The sequence below is a fragment of the Physeter macrocephalus genome, chromosome 6 (genome assembly GCF_002837175.3).
Source record: "Physeter macrocephalus isolate SW-GA chromosome 6, ASM283717v5, whole genome shotgun sequence".
Lineage (NCBI taxonomy): Eukaryota > Metazoa > Chordata > Mammalia > Artiodactyla > Physeteridae > Physeter > Physeter macrocephalus.
In genome coordinates, this window is record NC_041219.1 from 87,065,529 (window position 1) to 87,075,115 (window position 9,587).

The following is a 9,587-nucleotide window of genomic DNA, read 5'->3' on the forward strand; positions in this document are numbered from 1 at the left end:
TATCAGGCTCCGGGAGGGGCACACCCTCTCACCCCCGCCCTCCCATCTCATCACCAGTCCCTTGCCTAATGCAAGAAAAGACCAACACTCTGCCCAGCTGGCGTATTTATTAGCATTAAGCACAAGACCCTCCTCTTTCCGCATTGCAGGAAACCACGCCCACAAAGTCCCAGGCCCCTGAAGCAGGCGCCCTATGTCCGATTTCTGAAACAAGTTCTCAGGCCTTGGCGGTGGCCTGAGGTGCTCCCAGGGCTGTAAGCTGCTGAATTTTCTGGCTCATCATCTCCATGACAGCTGTGGGAAAAAAGAAGAGTCAGACCCCGGTCAGGAGCTAAAAGGGAGAACCCAGAGTTAAGGAAAAGTGACAGGGAGACAACCAACTACAGTTAATAAAATTTTTAACACAGTGATCCACTGTGGAGGGCACACACAACACCAATTTAGAGTCTAAAATGTGTCAGTAAATATGAGAACCACTGGGATATAAAAACGAACAAAATACAGTATGCAAATGAGTCAGATACAACCAGAAAATAACGTGGAAAAGATGTTTGCCTTTAGAACAGTGGTTCTCAATCCTGACTGTATAACAGAATCACCTGGGGAGCTTTTAAAAAAAACATTGTTCCCCGGAATCCCTGCCATCCCCCACTGACTTACGGTTGATCCTTGAACAACAGGGGTTTGAACTGTGCAGGTCCACTTATTCGGGTTTTTTTTTTCAATGGTAAATTCTACAGTATGACATGATCCACGACTGGTTGGTTGAATGTGCAATGCAGACCCGAGGATATGGAGGGCAGACTGTAAAGTTATATGCAGATTTTCTTCTACTTCACCAAGGGTTGGCACCCCTAACCCGCACACTGTTCAAGGGTCAACTGCAGTTGGTTTGGAGTAGGCCCAGGTTCTCTTTTTAAACTCTCTGGGTGATTCTTAATGTGCAGCCAGGGCTGTAATTGCTAGCAGTTAGCTAGTTAGGGCTATATTTCTTTGCCGGGTGTTCATTTACATGCATCTTCTCCCTCATTCCATCCACACTAAATAGGAACTCAAACACAAAAACAAAGACATGATTCCCTTTCTCTAAATTTCTCAAGCACCGAACCCAGAAATCTATAAATAGTGGGTATGTAATGCACAGAATCTAAAGAATAACACATCAAAACACCAAAGAGAAAACCATGGTTTTAATCCAGCAAAGGGGACATCCTCATGGATCACAGTGCAATCCCTGTTTATTATGGCTGTAGAAAGGGTTCAAAGAGGTGCCCAAGGCCAAGCTTACCCTGTTTCATGGCATGCTTCTCCTGCAGAGCTGGCTGGATTTTCTCCATTTGCTTGGTGAGGAAGTCTATCTTCCTCTTGAAGAAGTCCTTAGCATCCTCAGCTGTCTGCAAGGTCAGAGGTGAATGAGGGGTTGAGACCCCATTCTGCACTCTAGAACTCCCCCTCAGAGGGGCATCCATATGCTTCCTTCCACTCACCTTCTCTACATAGTAGCCAGTTCCCACATCGATAAGCACATGTTCCACATCATGCAGCTTCCCAGGGACGTACATCTGAGAAGCAAGGATTAAGGGAAAACTAGCCCAGCATGAGTCAAGATTCCCTGTCAGCTAGTGTGCTTGACCTCCTAAGACCCTTCTTCCTAAAAAGCTATAAGGCGGGAATTCCCTGGCGGTCCAGTGGTTAGGACTTGGCACTTTCACTGCCGGGGCCCGGGTTTGATTCCTGGCTGGAGAACTAAGATCCGGCAAGCCTCGGGGTGAAGCCACAAAAATTAAAAAATAAAAAGCTCTAAGGCCCAAGGACCAAATAATCTGGAGGCCTACGAACTCCAAATGCAGAGAGACAGGGAAGTTGGTTCCTTAAGGAGAAAATCACATATGCGGATCTTGCCCCCATCCCATCTGCCACCTTCCAAGCAGTTCTTACAGTTCTTCCCATTAGCCCTTCCAGAAAGACTAGAGTGATTTTTTTTCCTGTTGCTGTTGAGTAGTTGAGTGAAAAGGCAGCCTCACTTTCCCTTTAACACTCCCAAACATGAATTAGCTAATTCCTGATGAATTTAATGTTCATTATTTAAGCAATCCCTACTACGCTGCTATTCCTGTGTTTCCCTTTCATCCTGTGTTTCCCTTTCAGCCTGTCAGTTCTCTGGTACAGTTTACAGGTGCCTTATTGTCATAACTTGCTCACTCAAGTAAAACGTTCAACAGGTAGACACAATCCAGGTTTCTTAGTAACAACAGTTTAGGAATAAGAGCCACAGTTGAACTTAAATTGAGGATTAATAAACAGAACCAACCCCCTTGTTTCTGTATCCTCTATTCTTCTATTGCTTATGTTTTCTAAGTTATTAGTAGAACTGTAAACCACCAGTTTTACCTCTCTATTAGGTTATATCCTCAAACAGCAAAGGGAAATAATCACACCTCAATTCTACATACACCTGGGTGCTCACAAAGCATTAGCTGGATGTTGGCCCCGGGTTAGAGAGCAGAGCTAGGAAGCGTGTATAAGAGTATTCTCAGAACCATCCGAGCACTCTGGAGTAATTAAAACCTCCCGTCCTTCTTTGCAGGTTAGGTGTGAGGAGAAAAGGCGAGGGCAGGGTAGCAGTTCCTGCGGAAAGGATACAGAACTCGTCAGTGGGACCAGTAATTCTTTCCCTGTGAAAGCAATTAAGACAAACAAGTGGGGGAGGTTGGCAGCTCCAACGTTTAGACATTAAAGGGAGTTTCAACACGGCACAGCACCTAGAGACTGTACGAAAGACGGAAATAGGGACAACAGGAGCAGAAGAATGTCCTGGACATTTCAATTCTAGGTAAGCAACATGCAAAGGGCTCCTGTAGCAGTATACAATACATTATGGACTGTTCTCTCGTCTCAGGCAAGTAAAACTGAATTAGGAGGCGGGAAGAGAGGAGAAGCCGGCTCGCCACATCCCCCAGGTTGCCTTCACACGCCTACCCCGTACCCTCGTTGCTTTTGTTCAGCACGTTCAGACAGTCCTTGGCTTCCACATACTTGGTCTGTACCACCTTGAGCTGGGCAATGGACGTGGACAAGAACTCCACTTCCTACAGAGGATGGGAATGAGGGTCAGCGTGAGGGCTGGCGGGAGAAGGGGCACAGCCGGAGAAGGGGCGGGTCCTGGGACCGCGTGGAGGTTTCGCCTGGGAAGGGAAGCCTCCCCAGCTGGGGAGGAATGGAGTGGGGCGAGGGAGTACGCGCGGTGGGGAGGGATGTGATGCGGCAAAGGGGTGTCTCTGGGGCCCATCCCCACCTGGTCCAGCTGGTTCTTGAGCATTTCTAGCTGCGGCAGATTCAGCTCGGTGATATTAACCGACTGCGCCATGCTGGGAAAGATGACTTATGAAGCCGAAGCCAGCCGGGCGAGCAACGCTCTAGCCATCCTCTGTGCATCTCGATGGCTGCGCCGGGAGGCCTCGCTGCGCCAGACGTCTCTATGGTCCTCCGTCCCGGAAGGGAAGGAAAGGCTGGTTAGTCTCGGTGACTCCGTTGGGAGAGGAAGGGTAGAGGCGCTTTATTTTCTCACAACGTCCCAAGCCTAGCGTAGTCAAGTTGTAGCAAACAGGATTCCTACGCTCAAGGACCTTAAACTTAAAAGTACTCAGGCCATAACCACAACGTTGTAAAGCAATGTATGCTACTCCACGTGGGTGGCATAAACCTAGTGACAACAGGCAAGGAGGAAGCCTGTGAAGTTCTCCGGGTCGGGGGTGGGGAGTAGAACTGTGAAAGGAATGCGTTGGGCAGATGAAGCGGGAGTCTGGCGGTGGAGAGAACACAAAGGAGGCCCGTTATCAACTAAAAAGTACAGCAGGGGGTTTATTAATCAGTGCAGCGTTTTACTATGTGCTAGAAGTGAGGGATACATAAGAGTGTTAAGATACGTACTTCTGAACTCAATCTAGTTGGAGAGAGAAAAACCGTACATCAGCATCAGAACCCCCCCGAATCTGCTGCTAAAGTGCATGGCACTAACAAGTGTAACAGCTGTTTGTGGGGAAAGGACAGCAGCCTATAACATCCACTTAGGAGGGGGGCAGAGCAACTGAGGCATTAAACTTGTGTCACTCCCAGGATACCTGAGGGCAGGAAGACAGGATAGACATGAGGGAACCTGGCCAAGACACTCTCAGTGGATCTATCTCTACCTTTCCTTGGGCCTTTGTCCCCACTTAGAGCATTCTGATGCCCCTCTCTCCTTCAGCTTTGTCTGCTGAGGCCAAGACGGGCCCAGCTTTGTCTGTTGGTTTTGCCTTTCTTCCCAACACTCTCAGACTTGAACTCCTGCAAGCTATTCTTATCTATTTATAGTACCACACAGTAGGAAGCCTGCAATAGTCTTATCTTCAAATGTCCTCAGAGGAAATACACAAAACAGGGTTTAAGTGATGTATCTTTATTATATTAAAAATTAAATCAAAAGGAAATGTTTCATATAAAACACTGGGGAAAATCATTTAAAATAGTTATCGTAAGGGCCAAATCTAAGTTTGGAGGTAGAACAGTCACATGGCTTCTATCAGCAACAGGAGAGCTCCAAGGGGTCACTGCAGGGAGACAGGCAAGCCATAGGCTACAGGTGCAGCCCCAATAAGATACTTGAGTCGGGGAGCCTGGCGGGCCTGGCTGACGTAGTACAGAAGTGGGGCTCCTGGGCCTGCTCCAAGCCAGCCCTGCAGCAAAGCCTCTGTGTAGCGGTCAATGTCACGGTCAGTCACATCCCAGAGGTTACCTAGAAACAGGGGGCTGGGAAAAGAGAAGGAAGAAATACAAAGTAAGGGTCTAAAACAGAACACCTAGGAAAACACGACTGGTGGTGGTGGTGGTGGTGAGTGAGTCGAGAGGGATTAAGCCAATGAGGAAGTCCCTTGACCGACAGTTCCAGGAGGAGGATAGAGGATGGCAAAGGGTTAAGGGCCCAGGTATGCCAGGGAAGTAGGGTGGGAGGAAGGAGGTGGGGCACAAAAGAGGAAGGATTTGGGAAGGATTTGGGAAAGCCCTTGGGATGGGGACCTAAGATGGACTTTGCCCCTCGAGACTCACCAGCCAGCCATGATATACTTGAGCACGATGCCAGCCCCCTCCAGGTTTCCGTGCACAGCCAGGGCTGCACTGCTGCAGCCAAACAGAAGGGCCACTGCCCGGCAGCTCAGCCGCAGGACAGCCTGCCCATCCAGGAAGCGGGCACCGGCCCCATGCCCTGCATAGCTGAGGCAGAAGGAGGCGAGATGAGCCTGGCCTAGCAGGGCCAGGCCTCTGCTGTGTCTCCAGAGGTGTCCTGAGCCAGTCAGGGGCTCCGAAGCCCCAGAGCAAACCGTGGTGATACCCACCCTGTGGGACCGTCCCTCTCCCCACCTCCCTGCCCTGAGCACTCACATGTACAAGTCATGCTCCGCCAGGGCCGCCTGCACCTGTTCCGGGCTCGGCACCTCCCCGACCACCCCTTTCCAGCCAGCTTCACTACAGGGCAAAGGTAGGAGTAAGAAGGGTTATGGGGCAAAGAGGGCAGAAGGAACACTAGGGAGAATGTGGGCTGCAACGTTTGATTCTGGAGAAAAGGACATTTGCCCCTGTGTTGTGCTACCCTTCCCCACCCCCCTTCTTACTCTTCTCCCGCTGACCTGCTAAAATGGGCTCGGAATTGCTCCTCTGTGCTTGACAGGTTATTGTGGGGATTCAGGACGTAGAAGGTACTGCGAGGATCCACCCCTTGGCTCAGCACCGACGAGGCCCCAGACTGATGGGGAGACAGTGGTGATCAGGATCCTGGTCTGGCCCAAGGGCCCAAGCTCCCACAAACCCCAAGCCCCTTTCCACAGCTGATCCATTCCTAAGACCTCCTTCTTCTCTTCCCAGGTTTCTCTACCTTTTCTTGCCCAATCACCCCCAGTCCCCACTCCCTGAACCCCGCACCTCTTTGATGATGGAGTAGCTGAGTAGGAATCGGAAGGAGGGCAGCCGAGTGACAGGCAGGGCCCGGAGGCTGGGCATGCTCTCCCACGGGAGCTTCTGTAGGTCCTGGGCAAAGAGTACTCAAGAGGTTACTGTCCTGAGCCAGGGGTACACAGGAGTGAGAAGGGGCCTGGCGGCGGGTAGCTGCCCACTGCCCACCAGGCGCTGCCCCTCCGGCCCCTGGCTCCTCACCTTGTCCAGCACCAAGACAAGATGCCTACTGCTTGGTACCGTCTGACCCTGTAGACGCTCTACTGCCTCACTCAGGAGCTCTTGGGCTCGTTCTGGCCGGGCTGGGCACAGCCCATAAGCCAGGGCCTGAACGTCCTGTGGGGTGAGGGTACTGGCACCGCTGAGCATGATCTGCGGGGGAACAGTGGTCACTGAGTACCATAGCTCCCATCTCCACCCTCAGCGGCAGGTGGGAAAGTTAAGGCTACCTTCTTCCCCTCCCCTGATTGCTCAACTCACTTTCAGCAGAGTGGGGTCAGGATACTTCCAGCCACATTCCTGCAGCAATTCTTGTAGACGGGAGGCCTCCTGGGCAGGGCCGGCGTCCTCACTGGATGGCAGCAACAGCCCCCGCCAGCAGCCCAGCACATACTTCTCTAGGGAAGTGGTGAGGACCTGAATGCAGAACAGAACTGTCAGTCAGAGAGGAAGCTGAGTTTCTTTCCCCACAGGCACCGACGTTTTGGAGACGAGGAAATGTGTCTTCCAATAAGTGGATGTGCCTTACTTATCCTACTGCCAGTCATAAAAGGCAAGAAGCGAGAGACATTTTTCATTTGCTGAGACTCTGGGGGAGTATAGATAAGACAATTTGTAGGGGGACTTCCCTGGTGGCGCAGTGGTTAAGAATCTGCCTGCCAATGCAGGGGACACGGGTTCGAGCCCTGGTCCGGGAAGATCCCACGTGCCGCGGAGCAACTAAGCCCGTGCGCCACGACTACTGAGCCCACGTGGCACAACTACTGAAGCCCGCGCACCTAGAGCCCGTGCTCCGCAACAAGAGAAGCCACCGCAATGAGAAGCCCGTGCACCGCAACGAAGAGTAGCCCCCGCTCGCAGCGACTAGAGAAAGTCCCCATGCAGCAGTGAAGACCCAACACAGCCAAAAATAAAAATAAAAATAATATATATATATCTTTAAAAAAAAAAAGATGATTTGTAATAAATCACTGGGTTTTGACAAATACGAACAGGTGGGCAAAAGCTAAAGCCAGGAAATGAAATGAAAGCTGTGGTCAGGAGGCTGATCCTTGGGCTTAACTTCTTTTTTTGTACTTATCTTTAAACATTCCATTGCCATAACCCCTTCCAGTCTCAGACTCTTGTTTAAAGTGCTTCCCAAGTGACATAATTTTTTATTTAGGCCTACACTTCCAGAAAGGACTTGAGGTGGCTCAGCAAGAACCTGGGACCCCTGAGAGAGAAGATATTCCTAGGGCAGGCCAGATCCCACCCCACGCTGGGGACACACACCTCCATCCTACGGTCCAGTTCCAGCCGCCCTGTCCACCATTCCCGCTTGTCAGTACAGCTGCTGTTCTCTTTCTGTTCCTTCTGGATGGCGTCAAACTCTTTCAGGGCCGAACTCACAGAAAGCTGAGGGAGATGGGGTTGTAAGAGTTCTGCTTGTCCACGTGACCACCATCTCTCCATCCCCCAGCCACAGCTTGACCAGAAGCCTGCCCCAGCCCAACTTTGCTCCCCGGCCCAGAAAACCTACCTTGTTCTGGGCAGTGGGGATCTGCACAGTGACCGGGGGATTGTCTTTTTCCAGCCGGGTCAGCAGGAGGGTGTTACCCATGGTTCCAGGCTGGAGGGTGGCCAGGGCCAACACACACACGGTCACCCCTGACACACAGGGCGTGCCCAGAGTTATTTCAGCTGTTACAAAGAATTCCTTTCCCTGTCTTCTGCATGCAATCCCTGTCCATCACTCAAGACAACTCCTAGAAGACTTCCCTGGCCACTGGAGTTCAAAGGTGCTCTCCCTGACCCTAACAGCTCCCTGTAGACAGAGACCATGTTTTGTATTTATTTGTGTCCCTACAGAAACTAACAACCGCTCCCCCCCACCACTCCCCGCATACAGTGAGGCACTCAAATCATCCGTGAACATGTTTCGTGTTAGCATAGGAAGACCCTGGACACCTGAACCTACTTACCCCTAAAGAAAGAAAGACACTGAATTTGCTGGTAACTCAAATTGAGATTTAAGAAAAAAAAAAAAAAAAAAGACTTCTAGATTTAAGGTATGTCTGTTTGGTGAGAGTTACAAAATGTCTAATCAATGGAAAAGTATGACATGGCCTTCCGTAAGGATCCTAAATCTGTGTGTGTGTGTGTGAACTAACTAATGCCTTAAACTCCTTCACCCATCTCTTCCCTAAGAAGATGAACAAAAGAACAGCAGAGGCACCGATGCCTGCCGCCATACCACTAGGGATCAGAGCCAGGCGCTCCCGGAAACTGTCCTCCTCAGGCTGGGGGAAGTGGCCAGATCCCGACGCTCTGAAGGAAAAGAGGCGCTGGATGCGGGCCAGGGGTATGTCTCCAGGCCTCTCCTGGAGGTTCAGCCCCTGCAGCTGGTCTGCTATTTCAAGCGATCCTCGGCGCTTCTGGGCCTTGCTGCAGGCAACACAAGAGGGGGTGAGTTCTGCCTCCTTCAAAGTCTGGACCACTCCCCCCAGTCTGTCCCAGCACAAGCCTTAGGGATGGTGGGCACTCACCTGAGCTGCCTGTGGAGGTGGATGAGCAGCTGGTGGCGACAGGTGATGGAGACAGACTCGGTGACAAGGCAGGCAGTGGCATAGCGATCCCGGTGGCCCAGGCACAAGGCCAGGAGGCGGCAGAGGTGAGCGTAGAGCCCACTAGGAGGGCAGTGACTGACCCCACGGAAAGCAATGCTTAGTGAGTCACAGATGGAATCCAGGATAGAGAGACCTAGAGGAAGGTCAAGACACAGATGAATCCCCGACTTCCTAACTGATAGGAACCTTCCAAGAATGAGTGTCTATCTACTCTCCCACGTGGAAAACAGCAGCTACCGTTTATGAAGGGCAGTGTGCCAAGTGGGGAGCTACGCAGTTTACATGCATCAACGCTCTCCATCCTCCCCAAATTCCACCTTACAGTTAAGTAAGTTAAAGTTCAGAGAGGTGGAGTGACTAGAGTTCAGCTAGTAGACAAAGAGTGCTGGGATTCAAACCCAGGTTCGAAGGCTACCAGATCCAGATGGTCCAAAACCAGAACCAAGGACAGTATGGAAAGGCACTGGGATCAAGTGATCCCACCTTTGTGGTCAGCATACTTACTGACAGGTATGGGGGCCGAGGGGAGTCGGAGCCGAGGACCAAGATCCTTGTCTCTCTCCTTGTCTGGGCCCCGGACAGGCAGCTCCTCTTTGCTGGCATCCCGTCTCAACACCTCACATTCTCCTATGGCTGAATCAAGCCCTGGAGCTGGGGTCTTCCCACCTGGGCAGACAACACGACTTTCCTGTAGAGTTCCCTCTTCCTGCCACCCACTTTGCTCTCCCTTCTAGGGTCTGGTCCCAGAGCCAGCAAAAGAACTTTCTTTCTGTT

General features: G+C 51.3%; 2 protein-coding genes across 2 annotated transcripts in view; both read right to left on the minus strand.

Moving 5' to 3' along the window:
- Nucleotides 1-88: 88 nt before the first annotated feature.
- On the minus strand, nt 89-3,423 carry PFDN5 (prefoldin subunit 5). Its single transcript, XM_007125764.4, has 6 exons — nt 3,296-3,423; nt 2,987-3,089; nt 2,644-2,675; nt 1,488-1,562; nt 1,289-1,394; nt 89-294 (listed from the first exon to the last, which is right to left on the minus strand). The coding sequence occupies exons 1-6, from the start codon at nt 3,365-3,367 to the stop codon at nt 218-220; spliced, it is 465 nt and encodes a 154-aa protein (XP_007125826.1). The 5' UTR covers nt 3,368-3,423; the 3' UTR covers nt 89-217.
- Nucleotides 3,424-4,435: 1,012 nt separating this feature from the next.
- Nucleotides 4,436-9,587, minus strand: part of ESPL1 (extra spindle pole bodies like 1, separase) — a 7,513-nt gene continuing 2,361 nt past the window's right edge. Inside the window, exons 2-13 of the mRNA XM_028491502.1 lie at nt 9,318-9,479; nt 8,733-8,946; nt 8,441-8,631; nt 7,727-7,854; nt 7,480-7,602; nt 6,466-6,621; nt 6,187-6,357; nt 5,956-6,060; nt 5,664-5,779; nt 5,419-5,502; nt 5,086-5,250; nt 4,436-4,788 (exon numbers count right to left, since the gene is read on the minus strand). Of these exons, the coding sequence (XP_028347303.1) occupies nt 4,587-4,788; nt 5,086-5,250; nt 5,419-5,502; nt 5,664-5,779; nt 5,956-6,060; nt 6,187-6,357; nt 6,466-6,621; nt 7,480-7,602; nt 7,727-7,854; nt 8,441-8,631; nt 8,733-8,946; nt 9,318-9,479 (1,817 nt within the window). The 3' untranslated portion in view covers nt 4,436-4,586. The remainder of the gene's footprint in view (nt 4,789-5,085; nt 5,251-5,418; nt 5,503-5,663; nt 5,780-5,955; nt 6,061-6,186; nt 6,358-6,465; nt 6,622-7,479; nt 7,603-7,726; nt 7,855-8,440; nt 8,632-8,732; nt 8,947-9,317; nt 9,480-9,587) is intronic.

Coding starts and splice junctions, on each gene's coding strand:
- PFDN5 (XM_007125764.4), bottom strand. CDS start 3,367: ATGGCGCAGTCGGTTAATATCACCGAGCTGAATCTGCCGCAGCTAGAA. Junction 1,563..2,643: donor TGGTCCCACTGACGAGTTCT/GTATCCTTTCCG, acceptor CTTGCTTCTCAG/ATGTACGTCCCTGGGAAGCT. Junction 1,395..1,487: donor CTGGCTACTATGTAGAGAAG/GTGAGTGGAAGG, acceptor CTGACCTTGCAG/ACAGCTGAGGATGCTAAGGA.